The 19,576-nt window shown below is 41.2% G+C and overlaps 1 protein-coding gene across 3 annotated transcripts in view; it reads left to right on the forward strand.

Annotated features, from left to right (window-relative positions):
• pacsin1a (protein kinase C and casein kinase substrate in neurons 1a) overlaps positions 1-19,576 on the forward strand; it is a 31,052-nt gene continuing 11,476 nt past the window's right edge. Inside the window, exons 1-3 of one of the 3 annotated variants that reach the window (XM_079674020.1) lie at positions 1-151; positions 6,234-6,304; positions 18,893-19,022. In XM_079674020.1, coding sequence (XP_079530146.1) covers positions 18,963-19,022 — 60 coding nt within the window. In that variant the 5' untranslated portion in view covers positions 1-151; positions 6,234-6,304; positions 18,893-18,962. Of the gene's footprint in view, positions 152-182; positions 319-6,233; positions 6,305-14,145; positions 14,361-18,892; positions 19,023-19,576 lie in introns of those variants that run through there. The other 2 variants (XM_079674021.1, XM_079674022.1) reach the window with 2 other exon arrangements.

A 19,576-nucleotide genomic window follows, 5' to 3' on the forward strand; every position in this document is an offset into this window, starting at 1 on the left:
GTGGAGCTCCCCCTTGCTGCGTGCGTCGTGATCTAGTGTCTTGCAGAGAGAGAACGCAGGGTCACCTTCTGTCACTGCAAGGGGAAATACTGAATATATTGCAGCATAGGCTATTGGGTAGTAGTGCACCTCGGCAGCTGCAGCATCTCTGGTAAGTCAGTGTGTGTGTGTCTGCTCCGTGTTGATGGCGAATTGCTGTAATGGGAAGAGAAGCTGAGCATCCTTTAGGCAGAGGGCGACGCAGGGATAAAGGAATCTCGCATCGTTTCCCGTCGTTTGGATGATGTTCCATCCCCTCTCTGCTGCGTTACCGAACAAGTACTACTGATTCATCAGCAATACCAAAGCAATTGTGAATTATGCATGTGTTGTTTTGATAGTGCGTTTGCATATCCAAGGGTGAAAAGGACCATCTTGAGATTACTCTTGCATGCTTTGCTCGCGTAAGGAACTATATTCTTGAGGCGTTGGGTTTCGTTTTGCACAGATTAGCTGATGTTCTTACTTCCCTTGAAATGACAGCATGATGCAGGGTGTTGTTTTTACCATGCAGCTGTTTCCCTTGCCCTTCGAATTGACAGGAAATTTGACCTCACTGTTCAAATCGTAATAGCAAAACTGTATGTGTATCTGCGTAAATGGAACACGCATACATATCTATGTGACATTAAAGAGTGTTGTCATTTTAAAGACACTATCATAGATGGAGATGGTGGTGAATGCTGGGTAAGGATTGTCATTTTTATGCTCCAATCCATGCGTCAAATGGGTAAACAAGAGTAGGAGCACGTCGATCACACATGTCGTTATGCTCAGCACTTTATGTACATGGTGGGTTTTATCGGTACAAATTCATTACATATGAGTCAGGATTCGCCCGTGTTGTGTATGTGAGTGTTTCTCGGTGAAATGGACGCGAATGTTAATGAGAGCACTCCGCTCTGACGTTATGTAATTGGTTGTCACAGCACAGCGAGGAGCCATCTCAATCGTCATTGTTTCTCCTCTGACAAACCAACAGCACTAGAGGAGGAGCATCCTGTTTTCAATACGGGATTAGGTGCATGTGGTCTTTTAATCATTCATCAAATCTGACCCCGAGCTGAAATGCATCCAGGCTTACAGCTGATTTACACAATCTCAGCCACATTCATGCGTTCAGGAGCAGAAGATGTTATCGTGTTGTTGGTGAACGAAAACATCCAGCCGTTTCTGAAAACGTACGGCTCCTCTCAATGGAGAATGCATTAAAGGCCTGCAATGTGTGTGGTTTTTTTTGTGCCGTAGTTGTGACGTAGCAGATGACTGACAGTTCGCTAGTACACGCCTCCGCTTGTTTTGGAGCTGTCCGCGGTGCTGAATTCACTGTTTGCTGGAGTGCATGTCTGTCAGCAGCCAAGGTGCCCCAGGAGAGGCCGATGAGCTGCAGAGAGATGATGATGCTGCCGGTTGGGTAATCCAATTGCATTGCGGAGAGGAGAGAGAAATAGTACTTGCTATTTATTAACAGACTCCTCACTCTTCACTGGAGACAAGTTAAACGTGCATCACCAGGAACTCCTCTGTACTTTATTCAATGCTAAATGTTCTAGATATACATGGATCTATCTGTGTATGTTGTGTTGTTGTAAACAAAAAACACACAAATGATGGCTGCTTTCTGTTTTGTTTGAAGGGTTTTTTCTTATTTACTTTCTGATCTTTCAAAAATGTGTTGCCCTTTTAGATTGGTGACTCATTTTGGGCCTAGTAATTAGAGCTCATCATAAAACCTCAATACCTTTTTTTGGTACTGATTTAAATTGTATCCATGCAGTAAAACTGTAAAGTACCAAAAGCTGGAATTGAATGTCTGGGGATGTTTTAAAAAAAAATCCTGTGTACTTTTAAATGTTTGCCAATGCTTTACCATTTTATTTTGGAAAGAGAAAAGCTTGGGTTTATGCAAGATTAAAGATGTGTGAAATGTTTTTTGTTAGAAATAGAAACATGTGTCTCCAGCTATCATTGTTGAAAACATCGTTGGTAGGCTATCAATACTGAAACTCAGATACTCTATTGACAGTAGTATCAAATCATTGGTAAGCCTCTCAAGCCCTGTCACAGCTTTCAACTCTATGTACCTGCATGTGTTGTGTCTGAGTCTGTGTGTACACTATGTGCTTGTCTGTGTCTTTGAGAGCCATCTAGCCTTAATTGAGTTACAATATATCCTTTCTTTCACTTTGAAGCTGTGTTTATTCTCTAAAGCCACAACAAATGTGTCCTCCCTGACTTCCTGCAGTGGTTACAGTTTGTCTACGGTACACTTCGTTTTGTGTTTCCATGCTTGACTTGTTTTTGTTTTTGATAATGGCAAATGCCGCTCAGGAGGCTTGTTGTCAGAATGTAATCACAATTTGTAACCACTGGCTCTCTGTTGTTATCTTTTAACCTTTAATGGAAAACAGTAGTTTAGTGTTATCTACCACAGAGATCACAGTTCTAGTGTATGCTAAGCTTAACCCAGGAAGTGAAGATGTAATCGTTTCAGGCAGTTTTGCTAAATGATTTTAGGTTATTTTTGATCCGACTTCATTTTGGTTTTCTTGTCGGCCATGTCCATAATAACTGACTAAGGATTAACAGGAGCGTGGGATTTGTGGGAAGCACTGCAGTTCTTCTATTTAATGTGAGATATCTAAAGTAGGTGCTTCTGACAAATGTGGGTTGCTTTGTCCTCATCACAGTGCAACACTATAATTGATTTTACTTAACACATAACACTAATATCTTTTAGCTTAGATGTTCTGTATCTTGGTTTCTTCTCTTATGTTTCATTGCAATGCACTCTGGGGCTTATAGAGACACTTTGTCAGAATACTGATCCGGGCAAGATTTCAAACCTGCATCCAGGTAGTTCAAAATTAGATGTCACTGAGATCTGATTTTTTCCGCGTCTCTCTATAAATCGCACATGGAGGAATAAGGTGTTTCCTCATGTCGGTGACTTTTGTGTCACCGTGTTACATTGTCAGGCCTTTGCTGTTGTCGATGGTCCTGAGACACCATGTGTGAGGGAGAGGGGACAATGTGTGAAATATTGGGGGTCGTTTTTTTTCTTATCCTCTTTTAATGTGTTTGTTGGTGAAAGGGTTAAAGGCTGCTGTTCCTCCGTGAAAAGAGGAGATAGTGGTGTCTGACAAGGTGTGAAGAAAGAGGCGATGTAAGAAGAAAGAACAGAGAGTCTGAAGGGCAGCCGGAGTGTCTCATTTCTTTGAGTGCTGAGGAGAACACACAGCCACGCTATCTTTGGTGGAAGATTTATGACATTGACGATCAAAAGCCTTTTACACAACAAAAAGGTTTGATTTGACGCTACAGAGATAAACGGAGGCAAGAGGTTAATAATGTTGTAATCATTTTACTGATATAATATCAGCAGGAGGTGATTCTAACCAACACTATGAAGGAAAGTCTTTTAATTGTACGTTTGTCCATAGTAGAGGCCTATCAGTGGATAATGTTTCCCCAGGTGTTTACTCAAACTAGTGTGTTTCCTTTCGAGGAACAGTATGAATGAGGCTCATGTCACCAGGTGGCTCTCATGCAGTTTCACCTCAGCATGTCCCTATTTGTCTTCTCTGAAGTATCATGGTGTGGCTGTGGATGAACCTGAGGCAAAGCAGTGAGTCAGTGTGTGTCGCTGTCTTTTGGGCAACTCAAAATGGAGTCCCAGCGTTAGAGTCGAGCCTTTGAATGATGTGCCGGATCAATACTGGTAGAACATCAACGTCAGTGGCGTTTTGTTTATGCACTGCTTTCTGATCATTGAAAGTACCTGCATGGCGCAGCAGTTTCGGGACATTGAACACTAGAGGGGGCGTTCCTCATGGGCATGTTCACACTGATGACATAATGTTGTCTTCTTGGCTGGAGAGCAAAACAGCTCATCATGGTGTGAGTGTGTGTGTGTTGCTTCTTGATCAGGGAGAAGCTTCAACTAACAATGATTTAACCCTGAATCGTTTGATCTTTAAAGAAACCCAACGATATGTTATTGTTTAAATTGGACCTATCATGCTATATTTGAAATATATATTGTAGGGCCACCTATAAAACATGTCAGTGAAGTTTTTTTTTCAAAATACCAAACAGATCCTGCATTTTAGCCATGCTCTATTTGCTCTTTTCCAGCCCTGTTTTTGCAAGGGCTGATTCTGTGAGAAGTCTTCTTCGCTGCTTTTGTGGCAGACTACAGCGCCACCTACAGGCCTGGCATATGTACTACAGCGTCTCCAGTGCTTTTGAGCGGTCACGTGTGAACGGACACGTTCGTGGCCCAACCCCCCATTCCCCTGATAGGTGGAGAGTTGCCCATATAGGCGGAGCGCCCCTTTTCTGATGTCAGAACAATTAAAATCTGTATCAGATCCGTTGCAGCCCCGTTTTTAGAGATTTGGGTACGGAGGACAAGAAAGAGGGTTGTGTTTTCTGACACTTGGTGAGTTCCCTGACACACCGGGAACACGTATTCATGTATAAAAGACGTACAAAAGTGCATTTTGTATGATGGATTGTTGCTTATATAAATGATCGATTTTCTATTGATAAACTAATCTATGGAGTAATTGCTTCACCTCTGTCAGAAACTGCAGCTAGATGTTGAGAGATTGCTGTATCTTCATCAGGAGACTGCTGACCTCTGTCTCTTTCAGACTGAACGGTCAGATAAAAATCACCAGTGGCATAAAGTGACCATGACTCAGCGTTTTGACGTGGATTTGTGCCAGAATCAGTTCGATGTGGATTTGATTGTCAGTCATTTCGTGGTGGCCACATCTCAGGTTGCTTTGAGTGGGTGGGCTGCTTCCTCGCAGGGTTTGTCAGGCAATCTGTCTGTTTTCTAAACTGCTCCTCGTCTTCCTCAGGAGCAGCAATAGCTCATCTCAGCACACATCCTACGAAGACGTATATAAATAAAATGCACAATGGAGAGTATCTGATATCGCTCACATAACCCTTTTAAAGACAGATTGAGCTGAAATAAAGGTACCAACCTTCTTCACTTAATGTAGAGAGAAAACAAAATGGCTGTATTATTATAAAATGATATGAAGCTAGAGCTGCAGCTAGCAATTGATTTCATTACTGATGAATTTGTCATTGGTTTGGATTGTGTAAATCCTTTCCCCATGGCTCAAAGGGACACCTTCAAATTGTTTAGATATTCCTAGTAACATTCTGAATCAAATATATTCTAGATTTATCAAGAAAAAAGCAGCAAATCCTCCCATTTGAGAATTGTGTTGAAATGGTTTTTCCAGTACATACGGTCCAAGGTGTCGCAGTTGTTTTGCTTGTAGGTTTATTTTCCCTCTTGGATTATTTTATGTAAATTCAACATTTTAAACCAGCAAAAGCCATGGAATGATTCATGTACTGTAGTAAAAGAGGGCTGTGATGCAGTGGGTGAGACGAGTTCAAGTGCATATAAGCATGTCATCAAATAATCATGGTATCAGGGAGCTGCAGGGGGGATTCAATGAAGTAGCTTGAAATAACATCATGTAGTAACTCAAATGATGACAGTAAGTCCAGGACAAATGTGAGCCCTGATTATAAAATGTTTCATCAAGTGATAATTAAAATGAGCTCTTTCAGTCTGGATTTGAATCTTTAGGATGGCATTTCTAGTATCATAATTTATTATAATAATAATAATAATAATAATAATAAGATGATGACAAATGTTGTAGCAGTATTATCTGTTTTGAGTGGGCAGCATACTGGTATAATGTGGTATGTGTTAGTGACAGCAGGAAAAATATATATTCATTTTACAGATGGCTTTGAATTGTTTAAAAAAATCATCCTTACACTCCATTTAGAGCACACGGTGCATGTTACCTTTTAATATGTTTGACCAGCACATGTTACGTTCATGACTTGATCCTTTATAATTCTGCCAACTTCAATTTTGTACATACGTAATATTTTGCAACAAAAAGAAACAGATATTAATACATATTTTACTAGTGTCAGAGTTTTTTCTACTCTCCTCTTGATTGTGACAGTTCAAAAATGAATTTCAACTAATCGCTTAACATCTCTGTTCGGAGAAACGGTGTGTTGACATGTGTTGGACTGATTTCCATTTCGATTCCCATTAGGAGTCATTTAGCAGCACTTTCCCTCACTGTTACCTGCTGCTCAAAAGACTAACCTCAGCATCTCATGTTTTATCTCCACAGGTGATCTCCTGCAGGGGACCAACAGCTCTCTCTAAGGTTTATGGAAACCTGACCTCCCATTGGTGGAGAAGGTGAGGTTTTATCCTGTGTTCGTTTGCTTAATCCTCATTTAGCTTCTTGTTGCACAGTTACTCCAGAGGGAACAGAAAGGGCTATTTAAAGGACCTTTTGTATCATTTATAATGCTAAATACACCACTTCAGGTGATTAATAGCTCTTTGTCAATGGTGTTAATATTTGATGAGGGCGTTCCAGTCTTTCATCGAGTTAACTGGAGGTCACATTTGTTTCCTTTTTGAGACTTTTTATATCAGAATGAGAATCGGAAAGCCTTTATTTGTCCCACAGTGGGGAAATATACAGGGTCAAGGCAAGCAAGGTACAGATAAAAGGAAAACAAATATATGAATATAATACAAAAAAAGTTAGGCACACAACATTAAGAATATAGACAAATAGGTAAAGTACACCGTGGTAAGTGAACATATAAAAGTAATCAAAAGAGCCGGTAATATTGAGGACTTGTGTATGTATTGTAAAATATATACACAATATATATTGAAGGTATGAAATTGTAAATAATGTGTTTTACTCTGTGCATGATTAGCATTACATATAGGAGATCTACTGTAGTGTTTCCATTTCTAGCTACAGTTGGTCATATTCACTCACCTGTAGTCGGTTTCCTCCACAATAACATTTAGACTCTCTTAATAATTTGTGTCAAAATGTTCCTTTATTACCTCGCTAAGAGCAGCTCTCGCTGTCTCGCTGGAGAGAACAACTGCTCAGGAGTGATTATGGATTTCCTTGTTTGATGTCTTTGTTTTGTGCGCATTATGGCAGAACCTCACTGCAGCTGTTTGAGGAGCAGACTGTTGTTTGTATAAGTGAGAAGGCTCATCAGAACATGATGGCCCAGATCAGGGAGGTTTCTCCTGGGATCCGGAGCAGGGTGGACTGGAAAAGAAAGCTAGGCCAAAATAATACTTAGTGTTAACATTTGAGTATGCTCAAGGTAACCTAAGAGCCCAGAAATGAAATGATATCACCAGCAGGAATATTGTCCGACATTATTTATGCTCTCCACCTCTTGCCCACTGATACACTGTTGATATCATGTTGGAAATGTCTCTAATCTTTTGAAGTGGCTCATCAAAGCTCATCGATTCTTAGTTTCTAATTATCTGAGTTTGAAATATTTCAAAAGGGACAAGATGTACTAATTTCTGCTTGATCATAATATCAGCACATATTCTTTGAACAAAGAAGATATCACTTAGTCAGGCAAAGTTGTGATTTTAAAGCCTCACCTGTAAGGGAAACTTCTGCAGCAATGGAGAGTCAGGACTCAGAGAGACACGAGGAGAGTTGGAGCTTTGTTGTCAAACAATGATGTTTATTACAAGTCAAACGGCCGGAGAATTCATATCACAAGTCACAGCAGCAAAAGGTTCTGACTGCACGGGTGGGTTGTCATGTCAATTCTGCCCAGCCTATCTCTCGATAGACCTTTTAACTAGTTTACAGAGGGTCAAATCCACATATTGGGGATGGGCGTAAACATCTGCAGACACAGGAGATGTCTCTCACATCTGTGGAGCTTAGAAAGCCAGCGTTCTCACAGTTGTAAAACCCCCCCTGTGCCCATCAGGATGGCCACAAAACCTAGTATCAACATACAACATACATGATACACGTAAACATGGGTTACCTGCATTAACACATTCCTTACGGGAGATTAGAAGCAGGGGTGGTTGTAAATGTCAACACACAGAATAAGGTTAAATATCTTAGGAGTAAGACAGAAATATTCCCTTACATCACCCAGTCATGATTATTTGTATAGAAAGAAGGTCTTTGACGTGGTGGTACATTACATCTGTATTAAACTGCTATGTTTTACAGAACCACATCTCTATTGGGGACCATAAATCAGAATGAATGTGTTACAATCTTTAGTTGTAGTTGCAGCATAGCCGGTAATAATGTTTAAAGAGCAAGCAATTAAATAAAACCAACCATTACATTTCATTATCTCTTCAGCCACACTTCTCAGCATGGCCTTTAGAAATGTTGAAAGTAGGATAGTGTTATTTGTAATTCTTAAAGTCACACTTTGATCTCTGTGACCTCCTCATGTCAGCTGAAGAGGTCGCGCAGGCTTGGTGGCTTGTTAGCCAATATCTACAGAAACATTTACACACAAGTTATTTATTTAGCTTCTTTCCGTGTTTAACCACCAGCAGCACTTGTTTGGCTCCTGATTATATATATCCATCCTCATTTTCTAAGCCAAATTGGCAATATTTGTATTTAGGGTGAATCATTTATGTACGTGCCAATTCAAAGTAAGTTTCGTCTTCAATTCTAGCTTTTAAGTAATGTTTAATTGCATGTTTTCTGAGAGATGACTCCTGGTGCTGGTCCAACTACGAGTCCAGTCTTGATTTTTTTTAAAGTCAGAATTTAGTTTCAGACTTCAGTCACTGCAGGCAGACACTCAGATTCTATGGCATCTAGATGTACGTTGGGATACACAGGGATGTAAGGTGATAGCAGCCTGGATATTCAGTTGTTGTATCTCCTGGGAAACTGCCTGGTATTTTTGCTTGTCGTCTCCTGTCAGTGTTCCGTTATCGTCATCATATTTCACTTGATCAAGGAGATAATCAAGCAGTAACATGTGTCACATTTACTTTGGAAAGTGAACCAAAGGCTGTTTTTGTAAACTGAAATTATATTTAGAAGTCCTTTACTATTGAGAGCGGTAATACTTCTATTTATTTTCAATATAAACATGTTGGCTTACTTTGTATAAGTATATTTTATATTGTGTACAATCATTTTAGATGCATATCCCTTTTAGTTAAAAATCTCTACCACTTTCCATGAACTCCTCCTCCCACTCTCACCACTTCTTATACACACACACACACACACACGCACGCACGCACGCGCGCGCACACGTACACGTTCAGGCGGTGTGTTTGAAGGCAGCCCATCAGTATTCAGTGCAGCATCAGGCAGCTAAATGGTAAGAAGGCGAAACGCTGGTGTGTTTGGAGAGCAGCATTTCCAGATTCACTTCTGCCTCTCTCTCTCTCTCCCTCCCTCCCTCCCTCCCTCTGCTTCCTCTCCCTGCCTGGACATTGGCAAAATCTGGACTGGACCCTGATCCTCCGTCCTCCCAGCCTCCACTGCTGCATGTCTGCAGTTCATTCCTTCATCAGCAGCCATCACAATGTGTCTGTGCTCCCCTCCTCCACTCTGCCTCTCTTGTCCGTCCCTCTCTGCCCTTCCCCGTCTGTTTGTTAACCCTCTGTTCTCCGCACTTTTCTCCACACTGTTCTCCACACTGTCACCAGGAGCTTGTGGCAAGAGGGAGTTACGTAAGCACTGCAGCAGCGCTCGGGACACTGAGCTAAATCGTGCGTGTGTTCTAGGCAGGTCGTAAAACTTGCTCAACATAGTTTCCTTTCAACAGACTCTTCCTGTCTTTCCACCTGATCATCTTCTATATCTGTCCCTCTGTTTGACTCTAGCCATCTTAGATATCTTACTGTTTACATTTTTGGAGGACACAAGGATCATTTTATAGTCCATGTCTTCAAGATATCTTTTTTTTAATCAGTTTGTCAAAAATACCTGCAAGACTGTCTACAGATATGCTAGTGGCTATGAGAGGCTGTACTTAGGCAAGATGGTGTTTCCAGTTAATGCTAACATTTGCATGCTAACACGTTAATGATAAGAAGGTATACTGTTGCCATGCTTACCATCTTAGTTTAGGATTTTAGCATGCTCACATTTACTGATTAGTGCTAAAAGTACAAAACTAAAATGTTTATTTTTGCAGCAATTTGATTATGGGACAATTTAATTTTGGACCAGATGATGATATTAAAGGAAAGATATTGCAACAGAGATATAGTTATAATTCATCCAGAGGAAAGATTATTGCCTCTTGGGAGTTGTAATTTTGTCTTGACATTATTATGTACTCAATCTAATTTTACAGTGAACTAGATTATCTCTGATGTCTTTTTAAGAAGTTTGTACTGATGATCCAGCAAACTTGAAAGCAGCCGAGTGGTTTTGCTTGTAGTAAATGTTGTAAACAAGGTCAGAGACAGTGAGTCATGTCGTCATGACTATGGCTCATTGATTGATCTGACAGAGGGACTCGGTTCATTCTCAGTGGGAGCTTTAGAGCATCTTGCTGCTAGTCAAAGCAGATGTTACTATTACATTAATTATACTTACATGGTTTTAGCATAGGCCAGGGAGCATAATTACTGCCTACAGCAAAATCTTCCTCCAAGAAGACAATTGAGGTCATGATGAAGGAAAAACAGAAACAGTTTGACGTGAACTGACACTCTCTGTCTCAGGAGTGTTAGAGAGTTGATATGACTCACTTTAGTTTGAGCTGGATATTTGAGTCTTTGGCTATGTTACCGTGCGACTCTAGACATGGCGATGGCTGCAGACTTGTTCTGTGAGAAATACTGAATAAAGATTAAAGGTTGGTTGTTTTTTTCTTCATGTTATTATTTTATAAATTGGATGCAGCTCAGGCCATGCCCAAACAGTTCTTAAGCTCTAAAGCCAATGTTATGATATTCTAGTTCTTTGTAGATGTTCTCTCTCGTTCTCAATGTTTGAATTATTTTACATTATTATAATTATCCTGGTAAATAGTTAATATTCACATGTCCTGGTGGGAGACAACATTTCTCCATTTCTAGGCTTGTGGAAGGTATAAAAAAAAAGGGTTGTGAAAGGTGTTGGTCTTTTCTAGGAGTGATTTACTGAGTGATTAGGCTCATTCTCTTTAAATTACATTTAATTATGATACATTATGTTGATAAAGTGCTTAAGAAAAAAAGCTTGAATAGTTCTAGTTCTATTGTTTTATTAAATCTTTTTTTTTTTTACCAAAACATTGTATATACCCGTTAACCAGTGTTTCCGCCAGACTAGGGCTGAGAGGGCGTCCACCCCGAGAGTGGAGAGGGGGGGGGGGAGGGGGTGGGGTGTTTTGACTTGAGCCGTCCCTTATAGATACTGTATTTTTACATTAGTGAGCCGGATCATTTGGCTCGGCTCTGTTAAAGCGCCGGCTCTTTCGGCTCCCAAACGGCTCTTCATGTTACCACAGTTTACCACGGAGCCTCAGTTTCGCCGCTGCGAGGCTCTGGTGCTCGCAGCTCACGCGCGTGCTCCACTAAAAACCCTCCGCTCAGCACGTCCTAATCGCGCACGTTCCGTGTTGTCCTGGAGCAGGCACCTTCGATGTCGGGGAAACGATCTTCAATACTCCGAAAAGAATCCCACCAGACTCCTTTGCCCCTCCAACAGCGGGATGTCCTTGTCCTTTTTTCCTTTTCGTCATTTCAAGCGATAAAAACTCTCGATCTTCTCTCGAATTATTAATATTTTTTGGACGCTCTCGGCTCGCGTTCAGGGCGTCCCGAGCTGAATAAGGGCGTCAAATGGCGGCAAGACGGCCCCCTGGCGGAAACGCTGCCGTTAACTATCACTTGGCAACATCTTCTACAGTATAAGCCCATTTCATAGTGTCAGGCTATTACCTCGCCACCTGTGACATTGGATAGTCGTATCAAACCATTTATTGGAGATTGAACCAGAGTGAAAACTGTTGTATGGGCTGACTGATGAAAGTAAGCATGTTCAATCCCTTCCAATTGTATATGACCTGAGGCTGACCATGACCTCTGACCTCCCTGTGGGGCAGGCAAACAACACGATAATATTTCCCCACATTTATCAATTCAATAAAATAGCAATGCATGTGTTGTTATTTACTCCCCAGTGTGTGGACTGTTGTTCTGGGAGCTGAGCCACAGCTGACCTGGCTTACTCACAATGTTACACAAAATAGATATTGATTGAAAATGGATAAACCCCCACCCCAGACGGAATCAACAATGATGCACAAACTTGATTCTGGTGCAGCCGCCCTGAACCCCACTGGAGGCATTCATAAACAGATTACTGAGTCATCCTGCACTTGTTTGAGAGAAATCGTGACTCACTGCTCGCCTGCACAGGAAAAGCCATCTTTGGACCCTGTTACCTTATTATAATTCCTGGCCGCTCTTTAGAAAGAGGCATTACAAATCTGAAAGCAATATGTGTTGATCAGTCGCTGTGTTTTGCTATGAAGACGTTAACCTGCAGAATATGTGTGGTATTGGAGGATTGAAATGGACATTGTCACTCACCAGATGTGCTCAAATACATGGAAGTACTTGCACTTTACTTCTTGTTGACATTGAGACATTCACTTTATGTGAAACCAAACGGGCAGCACATTCTTCTTCTTCTAGCTTGTGGAGGAACGAGAGAAGATGAGGGTTGTTATTTTTTCCCTACATTCAGTTTCAGACTCTCCATTTGGATCAACACATCAGTTCAGATTTGACTCTCCCGCTCCATTCCCCAGCGAGCAGCGAAGAGGGCTAACGGCACGCCCCTTCAGCTGATGAAAGACAATCACAATCACTTCCCCTCTATCTCTGCCCCTGCTGCTCAGCCCAGATTGCTGCATCCTTTTTGAATGAGTTCCTCCTCTTCAGTACGTCTCTATTTTTGCACTTCACAAGTCATTTTCCTGTGTGTGTGTGTGTGTGTGTGTGTGTGTGTTGCACATTCTCATGGACGTCCCAGGAGTGGACAGTGGGATGGACAGCTGACACCGCGTCACCTTACAGGCCTTCTTGTTGCTGTGTGAAGCATCGGGTCACATGGGCGGTTTAATGAGCGCGTGTGTGAAGTCTGCACAAGGCAGCTCTGTCTCCTGGCAACATCCAACAGCCTGCGCTGCACCGTGAGATGAATCACATCTCTGTCCTGATGTGTTCGGCTCTCGCCCCGTGGCTCTATCTATCCTCTCAGGGACGGTCTGGCTGAGCGGCTCCATGCTTCCTCCTAAACCTCGCTGCACCTCCTCTTCTCCCTCACCTCTCTCCCGTCACGTCCCTCTCTGCCTCCATCTCAATCTTCATTTCTCCTCCCCCTCGTCTTCTCCTCCATACGGCCGTTGTCTCGCTCGGTTTCTCCCTGTCATTCCCTTTGCTTATATCTCAATGAAAGGCCTCCCTCTGTCTCTCCCCTTGTGTGTCCTCTCCCTCTCAGTCAGTAGAAGAGGAGGACATGCTGTGCTTATCAAACAGAATCCACAGACGAGCATAGTGCATCGTAAATCAAGTCCTTATCAAAACATCAACTGAAGGCTTTTAGTAGAGTTCATTCTCAAAATGTTTGACATGCCACATTCATTTTAAGTGCAGCCTTGGTAGCTTTTTCTGATTGCCTTAAATTACTAGATAGAAAGAAAGCATGTGCTGTCAGGAGATAGAGAGCTTGGAAATGTGCTGGAGTAAAGTTAGTTCATCTCTCTGAAATCTTCTTATGGTAACAAGCTTACATGTTTGTTGTGGTTCCCATTCAGTGCTTTGGAAGGCTTGTCAACACTGGACCTTCTGACTGTGGCTGTGACATGTGTCTCCTCTGGACCATTGTTTGTCTTTAACTCTCTTAAAAGCATTCACGTTTATCAGATACCTGCCGTATGAACTGTCATGCTGCTGTGAACTCAGTGACACAAAGTGCAGGGCTGTTAGTGCCTGCAGTGCATTTGTGATTACTTTCTATCACCACTGCACAGACATGTATCCCCATGCAGAAACAAACATTGCAACGTTTGTGTGCAGCTCTCTTGTTAGCCAGTATATCATATCCTAATTACAGTTTCATATCACATTCTTATCTCCAGGTTTTGTGTGTCGGTCTCCGTTGTCCTATCCGCTTCTTGGCTCTTCTTCCTAGCTAGCACCCTCCCCCACTAAAGCTACTCAAGTGGCACACTGCAGGATTATCCCTCAGCCTCGGAGACACGCCGGGTTGGTCAGACTGATCGTCCTCTCTGCATTCACTTTGGCCACAGAGGTCAATGGTGCAAAAGTAAAACTTGCAACCAAGGACACATCTGGACTACAAATTAATTCAAACATCCACAAGGACTCTTTTCAGGGAGTGGTGTTTGAATTCAAAATCTGGGATTGTTGTGGGGTTTTTTCAAAGATGGAGTCAATCCTGGTAAGTGGATGTGCAGAAGAATGTTGAGTTTCATACAAATGTGCAATAGTTTGAATTGTAGTCATTTGTCAGCTTTGGGCAACAATAACGCCTCTGCAACCGCAACAAAAGGCTTTGAATCACAAAGGAGACCGCTCTGACAGCAACAAGTGTTGTGGTCAGTGAGTGGGTTGTTAACAGTTTCAATGCATCCAGTGAAGAAATGTGTCTTTTAGAGACCAGCTGTAACTTTATTATTTTATATATGCAATGTTTTGCTTGTTTCTTCTCATTATAAAGGCCTATTATTCGCTATTATGTTTTTTTTTTTTTATAATTACTTCCATATCAGTCAATATAATTGGAGGTGTGTTCACAGTCATTGAGGTGGATTGACCTCAATAACTATAAGCCACTCTCCACAATGCTTATTACTCCAACCCCCCACTCTTATCTGTCTCATGGGACACACAGCAATCCCCCGTAACGAAGCTAAACTGAGATGTATGTACTGTGTTTTGTCTGTGTTGTTTAACCCAGTGAGCTAAGGGTGCTGACTTGTCCTCACTGTCAGCTCTCAGGTTTTATATTTTCACTTTTTATGATATCATCCATGATGCATTCTAGTGTGAGATTCAAGAAAATGTGTGGACTGCTGTCTGCGATTTAACGCCTTAATCCAAATGCTTTCTAGAGCTCATCAAGTGTGTGTTGGTTTAAGTGTGAGTTTTGGTTAACCTAAGCCTCTGAATGCATTGGCTTTTGTTATGAGATGGGATTCTGGCATCGGGCCTGAGCTTAACTGGCTTTCATTTCACCAGGTGTTGTAATCGCAGACTCAGAAGCTAATTGGAGGACGGATTGAGGGACAGGCAGCCGGACCAATGGTCTTTGACTTGCTGAGATTAAGACTTGCTACTTTAGGGCTGCTTAGCTGCTTGGGACCTTCTTGCATTATTCAGTCTAATTCTATTTTATGTAGCTTTGAGTGTGATATCTTATTCAAACATTTCTTAAATGCAATATAAACATTTGCTTACCTAATCAGGTATGAATTTAAGGCAGATTGAGTCTTTAACATCTGCTGTTTTTATGATCCTGCCTTTACTGAGAATAGAGCCTCAGACTAATCTCACCAAGTGAAAGCACTTTTTGTTATGGAAGCAAATTAGCTTTTTTGAAATGCTCATGATCATTACATGCAAAGAGAACGCACAGTGTTCCAAAAAGGAGTGAAATAAGTATGATCCAGTTTGTTTCATATATCCACACTTTCACTTATCATCGCAAGTAGGCTTTACTCTAAACAAATATCATTGGTTTCTTTGGTTACACAATGTACCTTAAGTTATGGTACACAAATATTCTTTTGGCAGTGTGATGTTATGAGCAAATCATCTTTAATGTTGAGACTTACTGCGGATTTGTAATGGTTTAACATTTCTAGGATATTTATTGCCTTACTTGCAAGGAGTTAGATGTGAAGATCAATAGCACTTTCTTGTCTGTACGGTCCATAAGAAGCCTCCTCCAGTAACACTTCAGTTTTTACAGTTTAAAAACCAAGATATAGTATGGCAATTAGTGAGCTATAGAGGTGCTGGTTGCCAGATGTTGTTACCTTTAAAAATAGAGAGCCTGTATGTGAGTAATATCTATCTCCTTATATCTATCTCAAATCCTCAAAGCAATAAACATATTCACCCAAAATGTCCAAAAAGAAAACCACAAACATCAAAATAGCATATTTCTCATGGACAGGAGGAAGGGTATTTTGTGGTGCTGTACTTAATGTCTGTTCATTGTCATGACTTGTCACTATTAATGCAAATTAATCTTAAATGAGTTGTAGAGAATATGAGGGTGACTGACAGGCCTCCTCAGTTTGTGTTCCCATTTTCAAGAGGGGGGTTACTTGGGCTTTGTCTTATGATAATATCAAATAAGCAGAATTCAAGATACAGAAAAGGTTCATAGCTGATTTTCTGTAAAAGTATATTCATGTAAACTTTAATATGCATATGTACTGTCTTCTGCATGTAAAGACAGACATTCACAGGTCTGGATTAGGACATTATCTGTACATTTCTGGATTGTAAAAACCTTAAGTATTCCTTTATGTTCAGTAAAAATAATTAGAGAGAAACATTATGTAGTACCTTGTTGTATCAAGCCCTGAGTTTTTCTGAGCTTTTCAGGAAATAATAAGATGAATTGCCAGAAATACACTTTGCAGCTGATCCCTGTGCAACTAAAGAGTTCAAGTTGTCTCTGATTCAGACTCTGATGCCAAATCATAAACTGGTTCTTTGGTATCTTGTGGTGTGCACTCTTGAAATACAGCCAATGTATGAAAGCCTCTACTGTTGGGAGCCCCACGGACTGTGAGGGCTGGAGACAGTAACCGAGGCTTTTGATAAAATACAGCTTGGCTCAATCAGTCGATGTTCTCTGGAAACACTGAGCGAGCAGGAATAGATTGCCTGTTCTGAAACCAGAACCAATCACACCGGGTACGAATGTTCCCCTGATAACATTTTTGATGAGTAGACCCCTTGTGAAAACACAGTGTTGCAGCTACTAAAAATACTGATACTCTCATAAGCTGACCTTGTAGCAGGGCTGTTTATTCTCCTCACAAGGACAATGATGTTGTTATATTATGAATAAGGAAAAGGGAGGTCGGGCTGGTTCAAATTGAGCCTAACGCAGAGAGTCATTCTACATGAGTCATTTCAGGGATGAAGGAATGCTGCAGGAATGAGTTTTCACTTGACTGCGGAGGAAGTTGAAGGATGGAGCACGGAGGGTGCTGGTAATATTTTAAACTTCACATTTATTGTGCTTCAGCCGACCGAAGAGTGCAGACTCAGCTTCTAATCTGAAATGGCCTCGAGTCATCCTTCATCTGCAGTGAACTCTGTCTATTACGCTATTTGATGAACATTAATATGCATGTGGGCCTACTAGGAATCACTAACTGTGATCATAATAACATTTTAAGCAACTCATTATTGTTTTAATTAAAGGTTGCAATAAAGTGTGCACTACGGTACGATATACTTTATTGTCCCCGTAAGGAAATGTGTTCTGGACTCCGTCCTGCAGTTCCCTCATACATGTGCATATACAAACATAGTGGACATTAAGAGACATATACATAACATCAGTCATACACCGTTTGAACAAACACAATACACAGACGCACATACTGACAATGGTGACCTATTGCACAACCCTCATGGCCAACATAAGGATAAAGAGTGCCAGTAGAAGTTTCGCAAGGGTCGTCATTGTTCCAACATACACACACACACAGTCTCTTGATTAAAGCGTGTGGTTTAAATCAAGGACGAAACGTTTAACCAGACATAAATACACAAAAAACTGCAGCACACGACACGAGCCAGGGTCCCATCGTGGGCCACATGCAGAATAATAACCACAATCAACTACATCTTATTAAGACAAAGAGATCTAGTCAGAGGAGAAACATTATCAACAGAAACACATGTAATATTCAGTCATACTGTTGGTTGCAGTGCGATGAAGAGCTCTCCGTCCAGGGAAAGCCATTAGTCATGTGAGCAAAATGGATTCTGCTTCAAACTGAGTTCAACACCGATAAAGCGGCTCGCAGTCTCTTCTGTTTTAACCGCGGTGGTAAGATATCGACCAGACGTCAAACAAATAAATATAAATCACCTTAAACCCTGGAGGAAATCCAGCAGGGACTTTATTCTGTAGGGTTTGCCAGGTAATAGGTGATTAACCCACATCATTAAAGGACATCTATAGGTTTAAAAATAGGTTTGTTGATCTTGTATCCGTATATTTAGGGATGCACAATTATTTTTAGCCCTCAATTTAAATCCAATAAGAAATCGAATGGACTATTTAGTTGTGAGTCTTTCTTTTGGTAATTGGCGTTATACAAACAAAACATGAACTAAAGATTTCATATTAATGGCAACAATAGACAGTGGTCTAATATAAACAGAGGACACTGAAACCTACTGTGAACACCGGCAAAATAGGCTGAACATATAAACAATGGTCAGAGTAATATCACACATGGGTAAACCTAGCGAAACGTGTACAGTGTATTTGTGAGTGGTTGTTATTGAACCATCTCGGATGTAATGTGTCAAAAGAATGAGTATTTGCTCAGTGAAAGCATCCAGGGGCAGAGCAGTGTGATGCATGATGGTCGTGATGCTCCACTCTCTCTGGTATCTTTTCTAGGACACGCCAATATAAGATGCCCTCTCTCATTCCTGAGGGCACGGCGCTGTATGCATGGCGGAGGAGTCTATTTTGATCTCATTATTATAAACGTCTCGAATAGAAACCCTCACACTGAAAAGTTTCCTGTCGTTGCCAGGGAAATGTCCTACACTGCTTCTCCTCAGTGAGGCGCAGAGGCCAGTATGGTCTCCTAATGTCTGCTCATGCACATGCACTGTACTTCTTTGTTACTGTATTTGTGCTATAAAGTCACTGACTGACATTGTTGTTGTTGTTGTTGTTGTTGTTCTCTTTGTGTCTTTCAGTGCATGAGGAACCCAGCTCTGCTGCAGAGGACAGGTTTAGTCATTAGAGTGCTTTGCCACATCCAGGAAAATGTCTGGCTCCTACGATGAATGTGCAGGTGCTGACGACACCATGGACAGCTTCTGGGAGGTAAACAATGTCATGTTTATTCTCAAGAGTTTTACACCTGCATCCCAGGCCCTTACCCTCCCTTTTGTCTTGTGTGTATGTTGCTTCTGAAGGCAAACAGTCACCACAAAAGAACATTGAATGAAATATCTTTCACCAAGTTTTAAAAGCAAAATTGCTTCACTGAATCTCTGAAGTTTGAGCAAAGCTGTTCGATTCCCACTGAGACTCAATGCAGATTGTCACGCTGGAAGCCCATTCAAAGACTTAGGCACGGCCTTATGCTTTAAAGTAAAAGCAATCTTGCTTTAAGATGAGAACATTGATACAATATTCAAATATGCCTTGTTTTTCCACTTTATGCTAAGTAGCTGCTGGCAGACCGTCTGATTGGTATCTATCTTTTCATCCTACCTTTTAGCAAGAGTATCTCCCAAAAGGTCTGGCTATTGCTTTAAACAAAGAGCTTTTTAAAGGTGACCTGATTAGGATTCCCTCCACCTCATTAAGCAGAACTGCAGCTACAAATATTTTGTGCAAAAGGAGAGTTGCAGAGTCTGTATTTTCGTCACAAT

This window comes from Notothenia rossii (genome assembly GCF_949606895.1).
Source record: "Notothenia rossii genome assembly, chromosome: 4".
NCBI classification, from domain to species: Eukaryota; Metazoa; Chordata; class Actinopteri; order Perciformes; family Nototheniidae; genus Notothenia; species Notothenia rossii.